We start from the raw sequence: 24,314 nt of genomic DNA on the forward strand, positions 1-24,314 counted from the left end.
TGTCAATTTCTTTACGGCCAGTCACCAGTTAATTCTCTTTTTAAAATTGGAATAAGAAACTGAAAAATACAAAAATATTATATATGTTGTTTGGCTGTGTTAGCCGATATATTTTTTAAAACTTTTGAATTAAGAACCATTCAGAAATCAGAAACTTTTGACCATTCAGAAATGGGAAATGTTTAATAGATCTCGCCCTGAATTTCTCATAAACCTACATAATTAAAAAAATAATAGCGTAGCTTTTACTATCTAGAAGTAAGATAAAAAATATATAGTCTAATTCTAAAATACTTGGAAATACCTACAGTTTAACGTTACATATTAACACAACTACTCCCGAGTTTCTTTCATTGTGTAACACTGGTCAGATGAGACTTTATTCAAGTCACCTAAAGGCACATGACATGGCTTTTACGAACACCGCCGTCAACTGGCAGGAGCCGCATAGGTACACACCAGTCGGTGTGCAGGTTTCCTCACGATGTTATCCTTCACCAAGTGGTGGTCTATGAAAACTACTATATATGAGTCAGATTGGTATACAAACTCATTTGGAACGAGTGGGATTCGAACCTGGGACATTCCGATCACACGCCATCTAGTAAAAGACATCAACGCACCTGCCACGTCTGTCTGTCAAATGCGATAAACTCAAAGATTTCACCAATAGACAGTGTGATTCCTGAGGAAGGTTTAGATGTGTAATTTATTCTGTTTTTTTACCCGAGCGAAGCCGGGGCGTGCCGTACCGGCTACTGGTCACTCGCCCATACAAAAAGACGTTTTTCTATCCCTAAATTTTAGCTCATTTTAATTATTTTTCAGGCTATGTTATTAATTCAAAACAAATCAGGATTCAAATTAATTGGCACCTGAAAATAATTATTTTAGTAATTCATCGTAGGCCTGAGTGCGGGATTCGAGTCATAATGTCTTTGCCACTTTTCTTTTCTTTTTACTACATATAAATAAATAAATAAATATAAATATATTAGGACAAATCACACAGATTGAGCTAGCCCCAAAGTAAGTTCGAGACTTGTGTTATGGGATACTAACTCAACGATACTATATTTTATAACAAATACATATATATAGATAAACATCCAAGACCCGGGCCAATCAGAAAAAGATCATTTTCCATCATGACCCGACCGGGAATCGAACCCGGGACCTCTCGGTTCAGTGGCAAGAGCTTTACCACTGCGCCACCGAGGTGGTCAAAGGTCGTATATTGTGTCATACCGGGCGGGGGACCTGGTGACCCGCAACACAGGCTCCTTTGACACCTAGTGCAGGCACCAGGTCTCCACAACGATCATGTCTAATATTAAATAATATCTAGTATTAAGTAGTTCATAACTTATATAAACCTATCTGGGTGAATTTCACGAGTTACTATCATTAGTGTTTATTAAATTGTCACCATACACAGTAATCAATTTAATTATCCTATTTTATGAATAAGTAAAGTACTGGTACAATGTTAATTTTATGAACGAATAATTAAAAAAAAAAAAAGATTCTTTATTTAAAAAAAAAAACGTGCGACACAAATGAAACTCTACACGCCGCGTTCAAACGGTCGTGAAATTCACCCATCTACTTTTAAGGCCATTTTGTTGTCGAGTAAATAGATATTTTTATTTTATTTATTTAGTAATTAACTTAGACGAAATTTCAATTACTAAAACAATGACGTTTTTGTTGAATGTTTTCTGGTTAGGTACACCTAAACCGCACGTGCAACATTGAGTGTTTACATACATACGGTCGTTTAACGAAAGCGCAACATGCAACCTTTCTCAGTCGGCTATATCATAGTCTCGTAAATTTCCAAAAACCTATTGAAAATTCCACAAAAAACGCATGTAAATATTCATAGAACAGTGTGAACAAGCGCGCTGGCGTGTACCGAGCGAGCGAAGTCGCGGGGCAAGGCCCGTATAATGCGTGTCAATGGTGTGACCCGTGTTCTATTGATCAATAACTATTTGTTTGTTTGTTTTTAATAATTTTATTTTTACGAAACCAAATGACGTCAGGCTGAAAAATCACTTCGGAATTGATATTTGGTATAGAAGTTTTCTTATAGTAGCAAAAGCGGTAGAGAAAATAATAAAAAACACAAAGAAAAAAATTTATTCTGTACATCAATGATAAATAATAATAAAAATTAAGCAATTTTTTTCTAATTTATAATGATATTAAGTACTATATTCTATAGTGAGTACACAATGAATACCGTCCGTAGTTTGCATTCATTTGAATGTAAATTAGCTGTATATATTGGTTGACTTTAAATTAACCATCGACAATTGAATAACCATAATAAATGTCACAATTATCAAAATATAACCTAAAAAATTTCCATAAATCGAAAATGGAATGTTTTGTTTCTTTTTTTTAGTTATTCATGTAAATATTATTTTTTAAAATCAAGTTGATTTGACTCCGGAATCCTTTATCTTACTTAGGTATTTAAATCTGAGAATTTATATTTCCAAAAAGTACTTATATTTTTTTAGAAAAAAGGGAATATTTAATCATAAAATTTTGTGAAGATCCAATTTTTTAGTAAACTGTTGAGTTTGACCTTTGACGAAGAATGCTTAATTTTTTTACCTCAAAATAGTACTTAGGACAAGCTCAAAATATTTCCCACCTCCACAAACCCGTCCGTTTTTTGTGCCAGAGACAAGCACTCGAGCCTCATTCAATTTCCGAACGTGTGGGATGTTCTCATTTTGAATTTCGTGTAGCTGACCGCTTTTTATTTCTTTTTTAAAATTTGACGTTTGGGCAACAATGGGCCGGCACACGGGACTTTGGGTCGATCGGAAAGGTTTAAAAAATAAGAAGTCGATGATATAAATTGTGGGTGATTCTAAATTGCGTGACAAGTCTTAACACTCGAAACATAAAATATTTTTTAAACACACTTTAATATATGATACCTCAGAAAAACCTTTATTGTGAAATATTTTTTTAAATAGCTAAATCCCAAGATTTCCTTCTGGCCTGACAAATACCTTATATTTATGCACAATACGTAAACGTAAGCAGTAAAAATGGGATAAAAAACCAGAACACCAGTATTTGTAAATAGATCTCACAATCCAACCTCGACACGGGCAGAATTCGTCATTTCGTATAAAATATTGTGACATTTAATATGTCATTTTGATCGATCGCTGTCAGATATTGACGTAGAGAAATCTTCGATCCACAGGGAATTGAGATTTAAAAAAAAATACAGCGATATTTATGCAGCGTATTATTCAATTGTAAATTACTTTTTGTATATATTTTTGGAAAATTATATCTTTAAAATATTTTGTTAGTTTTGTTAGGCTTCTGTAAAAATATGCTGTAGTAAATGTAATAAATATTAAAATGTATAACATACCATTATTATAAAGAGGTAGGTAAGCGTTTGTGAGTTTGTATGTTTGAGGCGGGTAATCTCCGAAACTACCGAACCGATTTCAAAAATTCTATCACCATTAGGAAGGTACATTATCCAAGATTGCTATAGGCTATATTTTATCTCAAAATTCCCACGGGAACAAAGCCCCGGGCAACATCTAGTAGTAATATAAATAGGGTGATTAGATAAGACAAGAGGCCTGTATATGAATGACAAGAGGGTCATACAAGCTGCGCCTGTGGATATCGCGTGAAAGAGTAACAAACATACACACATACATCCTCACAAACTTCCGCATTTATAATTTTAGTAAGATAATGGAGAGAGCAAGATAAACAGAGGTCAAACGATGGCTTAGGATAAAGAGAGATGGAAAGATTTCCACCGCCAAGAACCTTGTTCTTAATTGTTAAAAATAAATGAAGTTATATTACTTAGTTTCTAGAATGCTCCTTGATTTTAATCTCAGAAAATGCTACGATTCGTACTGACAGCTGGGATTATCAAAAAATATAATCGTATTACTAATTGTATTAATTACTAGATGTTACCCAGGGCTTCGCTTTCGTTCCGTACCGGGGGTTCGGTAGTCACGGAGATTAAACATACAAACTCACAAACGCTTACCTCTTTATAATAATAGTATAGATGATTATTATTGGCATTGACGATATATAAATAATAAATAGGAAATAAGGAATTATATTGCAAATGTCGTTATATCGTAATTTCTCTGAATTCAGCAAATGGGGGAAAAAAATCATCGAATAAAAACTAATTTACGGCAATTGATACGAATATTGAACTCAATTGCCCAACCACGCGATATATATACCAGCATATAAACCGAAATTAATATTAATCAAGCGAACTATCAATAACATTCCCAAGAAACAATTGTTTCAATCTGCGCCGGCCATCTTGGATTCTAAATTGCGTTCCGACCCACAGGCATTTAAATTGATGCTCTCTCTCGCTCGTACGCTATAAGGAAAATAGGGTGCGACGATTTTTAAATTGGTATTCGACGTTCCTTTTCTTCGAGTGAGAGAGACGGGTTTTGTTTTTTATTTTTTCGGTCTGGACGCCTGCGGTTTCGGTCTGTCTTTGTGGCCAGTGCGGCGTGGCATTATGTATCGTTTTTAGATGCATTTTTTAGTTGCTAATGGCTTGTTGCGTTTCTGCATCCTGGCGGTGATTGGCATGATGTGGGTTGGACCTTTTGTCGGTAGGACACATACCTAGACGTTTAAATAAATTGGAATATACTTATTTTAGTTTTTGACAGTATTTTAGCTACCTAATTTTTATATTAGGTAATGTTGCCAGGATCTACGTAGGTATATTGTTAATTGTTACGTAGGTATACCTTGCATTTTTGTATGAGTTCTTATTATTTGAAGAAATCAGTAGAGAATTCAACGGAGAACCATTACAAAAGCATTACCAATCAATATCCAATATATATGTATATATATAACTAGCATTTGCCCGCGGCTTCACCCGCGTTTATTACGTGCGAGTTCTAAGCAACGTTTCGCGATGAAACCTATACCAGATTTTAAGTTGGACCATCCGCTATGCAACTGTGAAAAGCGCATCATATTTTAGTAGTTTTTGCGTGATTCGCGAATACAGACACACAAAAATTCTAAACAATATGAAGATGGATATACTTTCATTTCGGAAAAATAACTATTCCCGTGGTAAAATTACGCGGGCGAAGCCGCGGTATAAGGTTAGTATTGAATAAAATTCAGTACCCATAATTTTTTTTAAACATGTTTAGATTTAGATCTAAAAGTCTATGAGAACATTTCCCAACGCTGAATAAAGAAATTACATTTATCTTTTAATCTTAGAAAGGTCGATAATAATACTTAGTTTTAATAAACATTATTATCGCGCAGATCTTTCTCATCATTGCGTTTTTCCCGTGGCAATATAGGCTGTGGCGTCTCGAAGCCCGCTTAAAAAACAAACGTCGAATTCAGTTTCGACTGTGATTGTGACTGGCCGCTTGTTTGACGTGAGCCCTCTTTGGAAGTGCTGTTATTTCCTGTCAGCTCTCAAGGCATTTTATGTGTGTGTAATTGCTAACTGTAAAAGCGACCCGTACTGGTACTGTTTTATGTGTAAACAATGTAAATTGTCTAAATAACAGTGAAAACTGCATCAAAACCCGTCGCGTGGTTTAAAAAAACGCTTAGTAACGGCGCGCGACTTTGGTTTGTACTATGTAGTGATACTGATGAAGTCATCTAAAGGCATCTAATTTGAACTTTCAAGTCCCATACAGACTAGTAAACTAATTAGTGACCTACACATATCTCACAATATCTCCTTCTCCGGAAAAACACTGACAGTGCAGCATTTGACTTTTGCACACGACCCATGTCAAGCGGTCACCGCAACCAGGTTAAATATAGTACAAGCAGCCAGTGAGGCGAAACGTCACGGTAATTCCTCCTCAACTCACTTTCCGTCAGTCACGGCCAAGGCTACACCATTGTTGGGTTATGTAACAGAATCGATAGAATCGATTTGAATCGATGCGATGGCGCACTGGCTGTTGCTAGGGTATGTGATTAAAAAATAAAATCAGTTTGAAGTTTGAAATGAGAACGCCGCTAGAGCCGTAGCACTGGTTGTTGTAAATGTGATTTAAAAGTTTCGAGTTTGAATTGAGAACTCCGCTAGAGGGCGTTTCGTTTTTTTCTGGGTTTTCCATTATCTTGGCAGTAAAATCCTTACGTATTATAAAACAAAGTCCGCGTTTGTACCTACGCGGCAGAGAACAGACAAACAGCTGTCTGTTCGCGATAAACTCAAAAACAGCTGCACGCATTTTCATGCGATTTTCACCAACAGATAGGAAGGTTTAGGTGTATGATTTATTGTGTTTTACCCGAGCGAAGTCGGGACGGTCGGCTAGTCTATATGTGAATATGACTTGTCTGTTATCGCTTCCCTCTACTCAACCAATATTAAAATTTCACATTATTTACGTATACTTAGGTGAGGAGCATATTTCTTATTTGATACGCTTAATCCCGGAAAAGAGTAAAATTTCCATCAGAAAATGACAAGAATCAAGTTTGTTAGTTTGTTACCTCGTCACGCTCTATCTACTCAACCAATCTTCTTGAAATTTTGCATATCTACATGAAGTTTGAAGTATGAAGAATATACCTTTCATTCCGGAAAATTAACGCGGGCGAAACCGCGGACACAAGTTAGTAACATTACTTAAGAGACATCACTCGTCTACACGAACTAAGTTATGCGTAAAACAATACTATATAATATTAAATTTATATTTGTATTAAAATTTATTTCTTTGTAAATAAGCACAAATAAATAAAACAATGCTTTATTGATAATCAAATTCGGCCAACCGGATCGAATTGCGGACAATTCTTTCGAAAATTTACCTTAAAAAAAAGGCACCAAAAATACCTTTAAACTGTCAAAGACAATTATGATTTACAACGTGCTACTGTGGTCAACCCTTAAACAGATTATCAGCTTTTTGTCTGCCTGACCATAGACAACTGTGCCAGGGTTTAAAAAAAAAAGCCGCTCGCTAAAAGACATTTTTGACTCGGTTTCGTCTCTAGGGGTGTATTGTAATTAATGAATGTAAGTTTTGTGTGTGCGGTGTCGCTTTTGGAAATCTAAAGCTGACTTTTTATTGTCGGCAATGCTGATTTTTCTTGTGAATATAGCCTCATTCATTCATGGCTAAATCAGTAAGGATGTCCAATTATGAAAGAAAATCCATTTGACGACCTCGGTGGCGCAGTGGCAAAGTGCTTGCCTCTGAACAGAGAGGTCCCGGGTTCGATCCCCGGTCGGGCCATGATGGAAAATGATCTTTTTCTGATTGGTCCGGGTCTTGGATGTTTATCTATATATGTATTTGTTATAAAATATAGTATCGTTGAGTCAGTATCCCATAACACAAGTCTCGAACTTACTTTGGGGCTAGCTCAGTCTGTGTGATTTGTCCTTGTATATTTATTATTATATATATCCAAAAATTATGCTAAGTGAAGAAAAAGTACGAGGTGGTCCCTAGGCTCCTATCCTCTGTTGGGAATAAAACCGGAAAAAGGACCAAATGACAGATAGAGAAATTTCTACTCTTATTCAGAAATATGTATTTTTGTAACTAGTTGTTCCCCGCGAACTTAGACCTCGTGAACACAGTAAATGTTACAAAATTTACTTGATTGATTGAAAATTTCAAAAACGACTTGACAGATTTTGTTGCCCCACGAACTTAAAAATTCTATTGACAGATCCTGCATACCTTTAAAATTTCATCAAAATCAGACTAACGGTTCAAAAGCTATCGCCTTCACACATTAGATGTATACAAATATATGTTTTTTCCCGTTCTATCAATGTCAAATATTCAAAAATTGCGATATAAACAAAACATATTTTATCTATATATTTATAAAATACTTTTAACTTTTTATGAACCACAATATATTTAAAACTAAACTAACCACTTCCATTTGTTTGTAAAATATTACTTGGTCAGTGTTGACATAAGAAAGTTGTGTAGGAAGATTATATTACAACAATTTAAAAAAAAAACTCAATTAACGACAAAATAACATTTAAAAACGTATGAATTAAAATATAATTTCATCTAAAATAGCAAAAATCGATACAGAAATAAGTAAATTAAATTCGCTAAAATAGACAGGTGCAATCAACCGTGAAGGACACAAGATGGCGGCGGCCTGTGCGCGGGAAAACAATTAAAATCAGCGTTTTATTTAGCCATTGGTCGCCGGATGGGATTATATGCTTAGATCGATTTTGTATTATATGTGTTTTTTTAGAATTGAAGAGGAAATAACATGGTTTTTCAGTCTGATTGGGTTTCCCATAAAAAGTTAGGTTAGATTGATGAACATTTTTGTTTTCGCATGCGAATATTCCCACTTATCTAATTCCTATACTTTAGATAGATGCGATGTCGTACGAGGCGACTAAGAGACACATAGCCTAGGCAGCCGATAGGTTAACAATAGCACACCCAAAGAGGTAGGCGGCTGGTTGTAAAGCCACAGCCTACATTTAAGGCAATTTTTTTACCATTTTCATTTATGTTATTTCTGTTCCCGCTCAATAAGTACCAGATTTTTTTCATCTCATTGTAATTTTCAAAAATATAAGTACGTAGAATTTTCAGATAGAAACCGAAACTATATTTATGTTCGAAGCAAGTATCATTTAATTATTTGTAAAGTTTTTTTAGTTTACCCAATATTAAGTATCATAAATACATTCAATCATAGACACATACATGAGGCATTGTTAAACTTCAAAGAAAAGACTCGCGTCTGCGCTGTAACGAACAGCTCGCGCCTGCGCCGCATTTTTTCTCCAAAAACAAATGCTGTCTCACGCACCATATTTCTTGTAATTACCATCAAATATAGGTATATTTGTTCGTAAAATTCTTCTTCATAGTCTTATTCCTCATGGCTGAGGGTCGTGGTCATTACGTGAAATTAAACACACACAACAACTTTCTTGGCATTGGTAATGGAGTGGTTTGCCAAAGCCTTCTTCATTTCAGTGTGCAGGTTTCCTCACGATGTTTTCCTTCACCGGACTCGTAAAATTACCAGCCCAAAAATAATATCTTTGTCGAATACCTAGTATAGTTATTTGTAGTATTAAGACTAAATATAACATATTCAGAAGACGTTGCCACTTAAAACAATTGTAGGTACTTGTAATATTTCTCTCAAAGCGAAGCCACGGTTATTTTTAAAATCTAACCCTTCACAAACTAACAGAAGCGACGCCTGTCACTTATACGACGACAGACATTAAAATTAACACAGTGGCCACAAAAAGGATTACAATTAACACTGGTCAACCCTCCACTACCGTTAGCCATCAAAAAAAGTGTCGCCGTGGTCTTACGGACCCCACAATAGAGGGATTATTCTAAGTCATATTGTTTGGGCCGCAATTGTCAAACCTCCATTCTGTAATTGACAGCAGTTGACGTCAATTTTGAGATTAAAAGGGTTATATTTTTTTAATGTTGATGCTACTTACAGATATTTCTTTTGGTGACTTCTTAAGAATCTTTCTTCTACTTGCAATTGACTTAAATACTGTAGTTTTTATGTACCAAATTTAAAAAAATATTATAAGTAATACTGAATTGCATAGTAATTGCAATGTTTGTTGTCAATTATTTATATTTTTTTCGGGTTTACTGTATTTTTATTTAACGAGTATTTATTTATTTACTTAGAATAGTAAGTGTAAGGTGTAGTCGATTGCAGTTCGTTGTAATTTTACTTTATCAAACTCCAACATTACATGGCGTCCTGTACCTGTCATGATCAAATAAATAAATATATATTAGGGCAAATCACACAGATTGAGCTAGCCCCAAAGTAAGTTCGAGACTTGTGTTATAGGATACTAACTCAACGATACTATATTTTATAACAAATACATATATAGATAAACATCCAAGACCCGGCCCAATCAGAAAACTGCGCCACCGAGGTCGTCAAAGTTAAATAAAACCTTTAAAAACGTGATTCATTCGCGGTAGGTCCTTTAAAAATCAACGTTGAAGTTACTTATGTGACTGTAACATATGCTGAATTGGGTCTATTTGCCGAAATTAACCCACGGCACGTCATTTGTGACAACTCTGCTTACACACATTCACTTGTAAGATATGATTTTTATCTACTCGTGTTATTATTTTCTGTTCTGTGCACGGAATTAGTAGGTACTCCGTTCAACTGAAGTACTTACTAAATCCATGGTTCTGTGTGTTTAATTTTTGACAATTTCATTTTTAGATCGTTCATTCATTCATTCACTCATTCATTCATTCACTCATTCACTCATTCATTCAAAAAATACCCTAGAGCCTACCGGCTTCAATGCTTACGAGCACAAAGTGTACACAGCCAATCTTTTCAGGTGAATACGTGATCCAAGGCGAGCTTCCCGGAGACCTTGTGAACAGCGAGGAGTCCAGGTTCGACCTTCTCGAGGAGGCCTTGCAGCTGGTGGAACTCGGCGACGAGGCGGAGACAAAGGATGAACAACCAGAAGTATGTACTACTGTATTTATTAAACCACGACGACAAAAAGAGGAGTGTTAGTTGTCTGTATACGTGGCACCGTAGCTCGTCAACGGGTGTACCGATTTGGATGCGGATTTTTTATTTGATAGCTAGTTTTTATGCGGTGGTTCTTTGATATGTTTGATCAGAATTGTGCAACGTTTGATTCAAATTAATGAATGTTTTTAAGATAATCTGATAATCTGATAATTGGTAAACATGCTCTTTGTAGTAAATTAAAAATAAATTTTTCAAGATTTTTTCGAAAGTACTCTCCGTATGGGACAAATAGAAATCAAAACAATTTTTTTAAATATTTTTTGTCTATCTGTATGTTTGATAGCGCATCACGCAAAATCTACTCAATGGGGTTTAATGCGATTTTCACAGTTGTATAGCGGATCGTCTAACTTAAAAACTGGTATAGGTTTTATCGCAACACATTGCTTAGAACCCGAGATTTTGACAGTAATAAGTTACGAGCGCGTGCACGTAATAAACGCGGGCGAAGCCGCGGCCACATACTAGTATATTATATGCTACTGCTATGTATTTATAGGCTATTGCTTATAAATAAAATTAGGCTGCATGGATGGATATCGATGCATGGTATAAGACGGTTACTAGCCTCTTATCCATTTAAAAGCTTCAGGAGTCTTGGAGCTTCCTCTCATCCGCTGAACAATATATAATACAAATAGTACGTTTCCCCCAGCAGGCGGTAGAGGGTAGCAGCAGCGGCGGAGACATGCTGCACCCTGCGATGCGGCACGTGCCGCACCACCCCCTCGCGCACTACCACCACAACCAGGTCAGTCAGCTCCTATGAATTAATATATTAGGACTAATCACACAGCATTGAGCTAGCCCTAAAATAAGTTTGAGACTTGTGTTACGGGATACTAACTCAACGATACTATATTTTTATAACATATATAGATAAACATCCAAGACCCGGGCCAATGAGAAAAATTCCATTTTCCATCATGACCCGACTGGGGATCGAACCGGGGACCTCTCGGTTCAGAGGCAAGCGCTTTACCATTGCGCCACTGAGGTTGTCGAAATGAATTGAAATTGAATGTACTAAATAATAGGCCACTGTTTCTCTACAATTTATAAATGACACGTTCGATCAATCCTAATATAATAAACTTGAATTAGTTATCGATTTTATTTCACTAAAATTCAAATTATGTTTTCCATATTTGTGAACACCAAATTCGGAGCATCGTGTTCTCAAAAGCCTACCGCTCGGGACAATCAGAAACTATTTAAAAAAAAAAATAGAATTTCTCCAATGATTAATGAATTGGTGTCGCCGTCTCACAAACCACACACATTGGTCCGTTGTCGTGTTTGGTCCAAGTTATGAGCTACGATAAACGATACCTCCTATTTTTATAAGTCATCCTCACATATTATAAAACAAAGTCCACTGCCGCGTCTGTCTGTCTGTTCGCGATAAACTAAAAAACTGATACATTTAATCTCATGCTATCACCACCTCAAAAATCGAAATCCTTTGCGTAGTTTTAGAGATCTATTCATACATACAGACAGCGGGAAGCGATTTTGTTTTATACTATGTAGTGATGAAAAAATTAAGATGTTTCTGTTGATGCTCTCAGTCAATCGTATGTTTATACGGAATAACTTTTCATCTTGAAATTCTCCAAAAAATACTGTAGGATTAAAGTAATTATTTCCTGTTTTTGGATCTTACTTTTAAATCTTTTTATATCTTTGCCTTTCGGTATTACATAATCGTTATTATTTTTTTTCAAATAGAACCGGTGGACTGCAAGAGATCCCATGGTATAGGTCCACTGTTGAACGTATATCTTGGAAAGAAAGAAAGACAGAAAGAAAAATTGTTTATTTGGCAACATTAATGTCATAATTACATGAAATTTACACTATTATGCACCAAAATGGCCTTCCTCAGCTCATAATTACATAAAATTTACACTATTATGCACCAAAATGGCCTTCCTCAGCTCATAATTACATAAAATTTACACTATTATGCACCAAAATGGCCTTCCTCAGCTCATAATTACATAAAATTTACACTATTATGCACCAAAATGCACTATATCGCGGACCATGGTATGGTCCACGACGGTGGTCTACTGCGAATACCGCGTAATTTAAACTAAAATACAGTACAAAAATTAAGAAATTACAATTAAATATTAATATTAATATTCCTTGTATAAATTTTTGTTGAAATATAGAGAACTGTCCCTGTTCTGTCAATAGAGAACTGTCAAACGTCAACTCTTGTTTTTCCCGCCTTCTGTGGCTCTCTACGCGCGCTGCTCTGTATCATGGTACTGAAAATTCTACTTGAAAATCACGATTAAACTAAACTTTACTAATTAATTACCAGTTTTTCATTAATTTTAATTCACGTACCTACTTACTTTTGTGCAGTAAAGCAGTAAAGTAAAATTACAAACAAACTTCTTTGGAGACGTAATATCATTATATCAAGCGCTACCGCTTCCGCCTGTGACTTGCGCCTTTACAACATTTACAACGATTAAAAAACCAGCTCGTTTTAACATCAGTCAATTGTGACAAACAGTTTGACAAATCGTGTGTTGATTTGTTTAATTTGTCTTTGTTGCTACCGTGCCGGCTCGGGACATTAATAATTAAGTAATTTATTTTTGCTCAATTGAGGAGTCCAGTCGCGCAGTGGTTGACGCGCTGGTAAATATATTTTAACGGATTATGCCACACTAGATAAACAATTTTATTACAAATTATAGTTTTCTATTAATGCAGTCATCCATACTAATATTAAAATGCGAAAGTACGTCTGTCTGTCTTTCTGTTATGCTTTCACGGGTAAACCGCTGGACCAATTTTGGTGAAATTTAGTTAAAAGACCCCCGTAACAATATAGGCTTTTTTTTTCAAAAAATTAACCCCCAAATGTCTATTAATGGGGGTGAAAGTTTGTATGAAAATCATCTGTTCCGCTTTCGCAGATAAATTCACGCGGGCGAAGCCGCTGGCAAGAGCTAGTGGTGATTAAATCGAAAACAATGGCCAATGAAATCCCTTTAGTCAACTGTGATCACATTGTATTATATTAAAGTATAATAGGTACCTACTTACTAATACTCTTTATTTAGTGTGGTATAATCTGCTAGCTTTCGCCCACGTGAATTTTTCTGGGTCTGGTATTTTGGGGGTTGAATTTTGATGATAAAATATAGCCTATGTTTGAACATATGCATACCACATCAATATTAATATTGGTCCAGAGGTTTAGCCGTGAAAGCGGTACTGACAAACAGACAGATAGTCAGACCGACAGTATGGATTAGTATGGATGTTTAAGCGCCTTAACATCAAAACAATTATCTTTACCGACGAACTACAATCCTCAGAAATTCACAAAAAGAATGCAGATGACGATCGGTAAGTACGCGTCATTAATCGATGTCCGAGCACCGATTGTATCGATATCGATAAGTCGTGATCGTGACCCTTATTCGGTTCAATCAAAAGAATAACTTCGAAAATTTACAGATAATTTTAAGGCACGTAGGGATACTGTCTACTTATATATTTTTTAATCGGCTGTAGTTTTAATACTGGCCGTTTTCTTTTTCTAAACATTAGATTTTTTTTTTTTACTTTTTGCATATAAAAATACTGATATATGAATTCCTCAGACAGTCTACATATTTTACCAGTACCATTATTAATAACTGCACACTGGAACATTCGACCGGCAACCTGTATGTTTGTTTAGGCGGGAATTTTAATAACTCCTAAACACCTGAGCGGAGCGTGAGCGAAACAGTAGCAGAGTGACATTTTTTGTCACATGTAGTGTTGGACACAATTTGTTATCGATAATTTGTGCTTTACATAATTATCGACCGTTACAATCGCAAAATTGTTTTCAACAACTTCCTAACAACCGTAATTTCTTCTTTTATTATAAATTAAAATTCCGAAAATTCAAAACTTTAATAAAATCGCGAAATACTACTTATCTTTACCGATTATTTTCGCGGTATTATTGTTAAAATACAATACAAATTCTCGTAAATTACAACCTAATCCCAACAGGGATCTAAAATATTCTATTAACAAATACCTACATTAAAAGTAAATTAGTGCTATAACAACCAATATATGTAACCACCACACAAAATCCCAAGTCGACACACTAAAATAAAGCAAAGAATTCGATAAATTGCAAAAAAAAACTCAATGGAAAAAATAGATAACATCCCAACTCTAAACCACTCAAATTCGCTCGACAGTTGAGCCGGGTATGCTTGCTTAAGACCCCACTTGACCAGCGTGACTCATACAAATATACAACTTGCTATTTGAGTCCCATTGTCGTGTCGACGTGTAGAGAACTAGGTAGATATGTCTCTCTCTCTCTTTCATATTCGCGTTTGAGTTCCATTCGTGGTCATGTAGCTAGATGATTTATATCGCACTAGATGTTGCCCGGGGCTTCGCTCCCGTGTGAATTTTTGGATAAAATATAGCCTATAGCAAACTTGGATAATGTGCCATTCTAATGGTGAAAGATTTTTTGAAATTGGTTCTGTAGTTTCGGAGATTACCCGTCTCAAACATAACAAACACACAAACGCTTACCTCTTTATAATAATAGTATAGATAAGCACTCAGCTGTTTCAGCATCCCTCCTTATCTTTACATGTCACAAAACAGTCCTGTGCCGCGTCTGTCTGTTCCGAAAACCTCAAAAATTACTGCACTGATCTCCTTGCGGTTTATCAACCGGTGTGATACCGGAGGTTTAGGTGTGTAATTTATTATGTTTATACCCGAGCGAAGCCGGGACGGACCGCTAGTATATATATATTGTGTCTGTAGATGCTCTGACAAAAATATAAATAGGTATATTAGGACAAATCACACAGATTGAGCTAGCCCTAAAGTAAGTTCGAAACTTGTGTTATGGGATACTAACTCAACGATACCATATTTTATAACCAATACATATATAGATAAATACCCAAGACCCGGGCCAATCAGAAAAAGATCATTTTCAATCATGACCCGACCGGGGATCGAACCCGGGACCTCTCGGTTCAGAAGCAAGTACTTATACCACTGCGCCACCGAGGTCGCCCATGTTGATATGATATTGATGCACTAATTTTGAATCATTCATATCTGGTGGTGAAAATCGTACAAAAATTATTTAGTTTTTTTTTTGTTTTTTTTTTTTCATACACACAGACACGACAGGGAGACTTGTTTATTTATGAACACAACATAACAATGAAACTTACAAATAGGAAACTCAGTACAAAGTTACTACTTATTTCTATAGTAATGTCTTCCAGTAGACCCGCCAACGAAAAATTAAAAAGAGAGGCATTGACGTATACAAGAAAAACAGATAAATCATACGATAAACTTAAATATATAAAACTATAATAAGTCGACACAAATAATATACTAATAATAAATAAATAAGGATTTTTTTTATACTATGTAAGGATAAAACTAAGTTTTTAACACAATCTAATTCGAACCATAGACAAACGTCTCGCTTCACCACTCTGGTAAAGTCTGCACAAGTCAAGAGCAAGGTCAGCTGAGATCGGTATGTCAGATTGGGACACGAAGACTTCGATTGTGACCAATGAGATCGATAATATTCTTATAAGTAACTCGAGCGGCGCAATAAGCTTGTTTTTTTTAGGGTTCCGTACTGAGACCGACTGGCTACTCTATAATAAATAATAATATAATATTAGGAAAAATCACACAGACTGAGCTAGCCCCAAACTAAGTTCGAGACTTGTGTTATGGGATACTAACTCAACGATACTATATTTTATAACAAATACATAATATATAGATAAACATCCAAGACCCGGGCCAATCAGAAAAATATCAATTTGACCGGGGATCGAACCCGGGAGCTCTCGGTTCAGAGGCAAGCACTTTACCACTGCGCCACCGAGGTCGTCCCTACCCTATGTGCGGCAGAAGGGTGTATGGGTAGGGGAAGAACGCGAAAGAGATGGCTGAATAACTTGGATTAGATGAGTTTGTACGGACTGTGACAGCATAAAGCAATCAATAAAGTAAATACGTTCTTGGCAGAAGGGATTGGAGGCTTTTGCCCAGTCGTAAGAACAGAAAACGCTAGAAAAAAAATCTCAAAAGAATAAATACAATATAAATTTAGCCCGCTGCTTCCCCCGCCTGTATTCTCCCGGGAACAGTGATTTTTCCAGGATGAAAGTTACCCTATGTCCTTCTCCATATTTAAAACTACATGTATGCATAATTTCAAGAAGATTGGTTGAGTAGATGAGCAGAGATGAGGTAACAAACAAACTTACTTTCGCATTTATAATATTAGTTAGGATAAAGGACCCTATTTAAGGGTATCCATGTGTCCATCCGTCTGGCACCAGGTATATATCTCATGAACCGTGATAGACATTTGAAATTTTCACAGAAGATGTATTTCTGTTGCCGCTATAATAACAAATTCTAAAAAGAACAGGTACAAATCGATATATATTCAAAAATATATTTACGGAGGCTCACTTACAACAAACGTGATTTTTTTGTCGATGGTACGGAATTCTTGGTGCTCGAGTCCGACTCGCACTTGGCCGGTTTTGTTTATTTTACATTTATAAAACATTTTATCATTTTATATAGAAATTTGACACATTAACTAATTTCTGAATAAATCTGCTTTTTGGAAAACACAAAATCCTAAGCGTATTTTCACAGAACCACACACACATAATGTTTAAAACTACCTGTTGCATAGTTTATCAGTAAGCAATGTTACAGTCCCTAAGATTTTAAAAACCACAAAATATTCCCAAAACTCTAAATACTTTGTCAAAAACAATGTCCTGAATTTTATTTGCAAAATTATTAGTTCATTACACAGCGGGAAAACACATAAACTGATATTAAACATACAATTATATCTGGAAATCAATATGGCGTACAATAGCGGGGTTCTGCAATCTCATACGGACAGACAGACAGACAGACAGACAGACAGCTCAAAGGGCTGGGCGGACCCAATCTTGCCAATACTGCATAGTCACTTTATATTATAGATTTTATGTGATTTAAATGGTTTGGCTTACATTAATAACAGTTTTATTGACAGGACTTGTAAATTGAGGTTGTCGATTTTGGATTGCAAAATGCAATTAAGGGAAAGGATCACAAACTTACTACTCCTTTGGCTGATATGACTCCGAAGTGGATCTCAGCGTCCGAAATGAGAAAGCGCGGTAGATTTCTGTTCTGCGCTATCCTTCGCCAGTTAACAGCTCCCAATCAAACTGAAGATAAATAATAAATAAATATATTAAATTTATTAGGACAAATCACACAGATTGAGCTAGCCCCAAAGTAAGTTCGAGATTTGTGTTATGGGATACTAACTAAACGATACTATATTTTTATAACATATACATATATAGATAAACATCCAAGACCCGGGCCAATCAGAAAAAGATCATTTTCCATCATGACCCGACCGGGGATCGAACCCGGGACCTCTCGGTTCAGTGGCAAGAACTTTACCACTGCGCCACCGATCGGTCGTCAAATAATCTAAATCTAAAGATCTTTCATAATTCTTCTAATACGATGGGTTCGTGGCATACTCCTTGAATAGGACACCATTTCCTCTAGTGGATGTCGTATGAGGCGACTAAGGGAGAGTCAGGTTGGAATACAAACTCACGTGGCCGCTTTCCACTAAACTTCATGGGTTATTGAATCACACATAATCTGCTATCGACTGGACGGATATTGATTCATTTTTGCTAGAATACCAACCTCAAATCTCTCTTTAGATTATATTTATTCCTGAATTCCTCACAGGATTGAACCGGGGCTTCAATCCCGTGAGGAATTCAAAAGATATAGGCTAACTGGTATTGCAAATAGCCGAATTACTACAACCAGTCTTTTTCGAATATAAGTATGGAATAATATTTATTGTGAAACATACACACACGAAAACTTGCGCGTGCGCGCATGACAAATAGGCAACGTCTCAGCTCAGTGTTAGGCTAAGCAAAAATGCACTGTTTTTCAGTCGTTACATAGTGTGGGTGCTACGGACTAAATATTATAAATGCGAAAGTAAGTTTGTTTGTTAGCTCTTCACGATCTATCTACTCAACCAATATTCTTGAAATTTTACATATTGAAGTGTAGAGAAGGACATGGACCCGAAGAACAGGTACTTTTCATGCCGAATTCACGCGGGCGAAGCCGCCGACAAAATCTAGTGCAACATACATAAATAACTTTATATTTAATGACTTTAATTTTAATTTGTTACAAATGTCTTCAAACCAGATACTTCCTACTGCCATAGAAGGATGTATCTCGTCTCATCGCTTCGTTAGGGTTGTCAACACTGTTAAACGACTGTATACATTAATTAGGGGCATATATAGGTCTTTAAATAATAGTAACACTGAGTATGGTATCATTTTTATTTTTATTTCTTTATGTTATCCTTGTTATCAATTGGCTATCTATCATTAATTTTATTATATTTATTATTATCTGGCGATTTTTTCTACCAAACACATGACATGATACAGAATTCCATGATTTAGATAGCAATGCCTTGCAATCCACTGAAAAAAGTACTTTATATGTCAAATAGGATGACTCTTCGTCTCATATGTGTTTACGTTCAATTTATGTCCAAAACTATATGTTACTCGCGGCTCTGTTCACGGCAAAATGTAGCCTCTTGTCACTCTCCAGTTATCTATCTCCACACCAAAAAACAATTAAATGATTTTGACATACGGAAATACACACTTTCACATGTAAATATTAGAATGGATGTAAATGTTTCCGGGCCATTTATTCATTCGTGATAACCCTATCAGAGTCATTAGCGTACTTTATACAAGTTCTTTCATCTCGCCGGCCAGTCTCTTTATCTAAGATAATATCAGTGATAATGCAAATGTGACTTTAATATGAAAGTCGCAAGATCAAAATTTGTACTACTCGAAAATGTATGTACTTTCGAATTTCTCTTGGGAATGAAGTTCGGTATTCGTTCAAATATGTTTTCAAATCTTTTCCCTCTCATACGAGCGTTTTTCAGTTTCTTTCTCAGGCATAAAACCAACATTTATAAATTGACGTCTTTGGAGACAAGGCTGCGGTGAAGTTTGTTGCGCCGCTTCTTCACCTGCGCTTTGGAAGTTGGCGGTAGACTTTTGACGTTTATAAGTGACTAGATGTTGTCCGGGGCTTCGCTCCCGTGGGAATTTCGGTATAAAAAGTACCCTACCCCGGGGCAACAAACTGTCCAGTAGTAGATTTTGCGTGAAAGTGTAACAAACATACATACGCATGCATTCTTACAAACTTTCGCATTTATTTAGTAGTATTTACAGACAGATCAACAAATTAGAAAAAAAATATATATTTACATAAGAAAGATACGTTACAAGCATATATTTATACATAAATGAGCGTAAAGGCGTACTTACGATAAATTCAATTTCTGTTTACCAATCAAGCTCGTTGTGTGGAACGAGTAATACATAAGGGTACAATAAACTTGCCAACGTTTTATCGATTTACCGGTACTGACATTGGTCTTCGAGACGTCATGGCCGAGAATGCAGCCGGGAACACGCGATAATGACTTTTGTCTCTCCAACCTTCACCGCGTGAAGCCGCCACAACAATTTGTCATCTATACTACGTCGGTGGCCAGGCGTCACCTGTCCAAATAGCTCATTTGTCAATGTTACAGATCGTAGTCGAACCCGAAAAAACTTGTGTTTTTATCGTTAAACTAGCGACCCGCCCCGGCATTGGACAAGTAATCGGAATAAATAATTAGCGGCGAGTTTACAATGACTTTGTGTAGTTTGATGTGCTGTTGACTGTACAGAGTTGAGTTGAAAATTCAAAAAACAAGAATCATCAATTTTCTTTCCATATTAACTCCTATATTGTCAATGTTTCCGATGATCGATTCGAAATTCAAAGGAATGCGGACGCTGGGCTCCGATGCTCAGCGGCTGTGGAAGAAACCGGGGGAAACTCTAAAGATATTGGCATAAACATAATTACATCTCTTGTAAAACTCTATAAACTTTCTTCCATTGATGATAAATGCTTTTAATTGTGCTGATAAAAGCATCTTAGTATAATATTAGTATTATAAATGCGAAAGTTTGTGTGTGCGTATATGTATGTTTGGTACTCTTTCACGCAATATCTACTTGACCGATTGTTGCCCCGGGGCGCTACTACTTGCCTATAAACGAAATCAGCAATCCAGGGTGTAGATTCTACAAACAATTAGTCGTTATTGTGTCTTAACGGTAGCTCTTATTGCGTGTTATTAAGCTGTACTATTGAAAAGCAGTTTTGATTTAAAGTTAACAACAGATAGCGAGTACCTGTGTGCGATCGTAAACTAATTTTATTTATCTCTTTACAAGAGCGCATAAGAGGCGTGGTATAAAAAAAATGTTGGTACCTGTAGCCGCGAACTGTCAACGCGTAATTAATAATACAACCTACTGCGGCGAAAGAGGGGTTATGTGTTTGACAAAAAAAGTATAATGGCTATTTAACAATCGCACTATTACTAAGAATAGATTTGGCTTTTGACTTTAGATATTTTCAATTTACTGTGTTGATAATTTCTGCTTCTTCTTCTTCAATATGCACCTCAAGCGTCACATTCTTATCAATTTATTTTATTAACTAGATGTCGCCCGGGGCTAGCTCCCGTGGGAAATTTGAAATAAAATATGTAAGTCTATAGCAATCTTGGATAATGTACCTTTCTAATGGTGAAAGGATTTTTGAAATCGGTTCGGTAGTTTCGGAGATTACCCGCCTCAAACATACAAACCCACAAACGCTTACATCTTTATAATAATAGTATTGATTAGCGAAATCTTCAAAAAAGTGGTACCTATATCAAATTCAAAATACTTTATTCAATTTACGATGTTAATGTCATCGCTTGTTAATGTCAAAATTTATTTAAAACTAAGTCTAATTAACACTAAGTTTTATATAAAAGTCCGCAGCGCAGACGAAGAACGGCGCAACAAACTATTATGCTACACTATGCAGGGTCACTGGTACTTGTACTGGTACTGGTCATGGTTACTGGTACTACTTGGGCACATCAAAGCAAGCAACTTTTATTCTACGACTTTTCGAGATTCGTAGTTTTTTTTTTTTTTAATTTGCGATTCTACACGTGTTAACTCTATGTAATAGCCGAGCAACACGAGACAGTGCAGTAGCGTTATGTAGCTTAATCGAACATAGAGTTAACGTTTTATAGAAATGACATTTTTTGTATTTATTACGTTTAGACAAAAATCGTAGAACAAAAGAAAGTGTCTATATACCTTATGCGCCTTTGGAAGGTTGTGCGTTAGATACCAGTAACCCTGTATAGGGTATTTTATTAGAAAGCATTATATTTTTTGACGGATTTAACAAACATTGCTGGTTTTCATTGCGGTAAATAAAAGCGCTCATACTAACTACGCAATGATCACGCATTCGCGTCGGCGTGTGTCCGAGTTCTGCGTTAGTTTGTATAGCCGGTATAATAAGCGTCTTATTATTAAATAAGAAAAGGATAACATTATAATAGTGAAATTCCACTATGTTCTATCTCTCTCTTTCCTATTAAATTAGAAGTTAAACTGCCGCCTCGTCCTTGGGGAATGAGATACAAAGGAAAAACATTATGGCAAATGGTTCCTACCGTAAAATTGAATGGTATGAGACCGGCTCTACTTTAAAATGGCGATCTCCAGGGATTTATATTCGTGGTAGCACTCGCAAGACAGACGGACAAATTTGTATGATCAATGGTTTGACAACTACAACCTTATGCGAGCTCCACACTGTCGCCGAACTCGGACACACGCCGGCGTGAATTCGTGATCATTGCGTAGTTAGTATGAGCGCTTTCATTTACCGCAATGGAAAACCTGTAATGTTTATCGAATCCGCCAAAGTTTGGCGAAATGTTCGACGACTTTGTGGGGGCATTAACCGGGGGGAAACTAAGATCACGATGGATAGCATAATCTGTGGTATTTTTTAGTTTTCGGTCGACGACCTCGGTGACGCAATGGTAAAGTGCTTGCCTCTGAACCGAGAGGTCCCGGGTTCGATTCCCGGTCGGGTCATGATGGAAAATGATCTTTTTCTGATCGGCCCGGGTCTTGGATGTTTATCTATATATGTATTTGTTATAAAATATAGTATCGTTGAGTTAGTATCCCATAACACAAGTCTCGAACTTACTTTGGGGCTAGCACAATCTGTGTGATTTGTCCTAATATATAATATATATTTATATATTTTCGTTATTGATAAAAATGTGGAGGCAGTCTTAATTCCAAGTCACACCCGAGAAGTTTTGTTAATAACGCAATATATCATGAACCATTCATATGGTAATATAATAATAACTCTTATACATCACTGAACCTATTGTTTTATTACGATTGAGTTAGTTCGAAAGTAAAGTCGGCCTAATTTTGAGAATAGACACCCTGACTACATTTTGAGTTGATGGCTCTTTGATGCATCTCACTAGTATAGAAACACTAGCTCTTGTCAGCGGCTACGCCCGCGTGAATTTATCTGCGAAAGCGGAACAGACGATTTTCTTACAAACTTTCACCCCTCATTATAGACGTTTGGGTGTTGATTTTTGGAAAAAAGAGTAGGCTATGTTTGAACCGGGGTCTTTAGTTACATGCATACCAAATTTCATCAAAATTGGTCCAGCGGTTTAGCCGTGATAGCGGGACAGACAGACAGATTTTCGCATTTATAATATTATTATGGAAGTATGAATTAGTGAAAAAATCAGTTTATTATCCAAAATCTTCTTCTCTCATTACATTTCCCAAAATTTGTCTCGATATAATATAAGTCATTGGTCTATGAATATATTGTTGTACTAGCTGCGCCCCGGGGCTTCGCTCGGGATAAAATTTCGGGATAAAAGTACCCTATGTGTTATTCCAGGTCTTATTCTACATCATCACAAATACATCCTCACAAACTTTAAGGACAGACAGACAGCGGGATGCGACTTTGTTTTATACTACGTAGTGATAAGACAATTTCAGTGATAATATTTATCATTCGTTAAAATTTTGTCCAATTTCTACTTTCATAGAGGCATCCTTATTACCGATCAATGATCTATAGATCGGATCTATAGATCGCGGGGTCAGGCGCAATTACGGCGCTATTCACAGAGCGCATTATGTGTCATTATGTCGCAGTGCGTATGCGCTATAAGCCATTTCGAAAATTGTCCTGAATCACAGTTTACCGTTACGGGACACACAGATATATGGAGATATTCTCAAATTGACTGGCGTGTGGATAAGTAATCTGTGGGAGTGTCTGTGATTGACAATTAAATATTGTAAGCTGAATTAATAATTAATTATTTCTCCCTTACATAGTAATTTAGTTTTATAACGTGTTATAATTATATGGTGGTTCTCTTCTCATACTAATAAATATATAATAACTAACGTTTGCAACATTCTTACACAGCTAAACTGTTGGACCGATTATTTATGAAATTTGGTTTTTAGAGCCGAGTTTAAACATGGCAATTTATTTTAAATTTCAACTTTCATGTCTAAAAATGGGGATTATACTTTGTATGACAAACGCACCCG

The 24,314-nt window shown here is 36.1% G+C and overlaps 1 protein-coding gene across 17 annotated transcripts in view; it reads left to right on the forward strand.

Annotated features, from left to right (window-relative positions):
- The window catches only part of LOC128682010 (segmentation protein cap'n'collar-like), a 111,218-nt gene that overhangs the window by 45,621 nt on the left and 41,283 nt on the right, over positions 1–24,314 (forward strand). For 12 of the 17 annotated variants that reach the window (XM_053766450.1, XM_053766440.1, XM_053766439.2 and 9 more), the window contains exons 6-7: positions 10,418–10,551; positions 11,279–11,374. In XM_053766450.1, the coding sequence (XP_053622425.1) occupies positions 10,418–10,551; positions 11,279–11,374 (230 nt within the window). The remainder of the gene's footprint in view (positions 1–10,417; positions 10,552–11,278; positions 11,375–24,314) is intronic. The other 5 variants (XM_053766452.1, XM_053766451.2, XM_053766449.2 and 2 more) reach the window with 1 other exon arrangement.

The sequence above is a fragment of the Plodia interpunctella genome, chromosome 29, assembly GCF_027563975.2.
Source record: "Plodia interpunctella isolate USDA-ARS_2022_Savannah chromosome 29, ilPloInte3.2, whole genome shotgun sequence".
NCBI lineage: Eukaryota > Metazoa > Arthropoda > Insecta > Lepidoptera > Pyralidae > Plodia > Plodia interpunctella.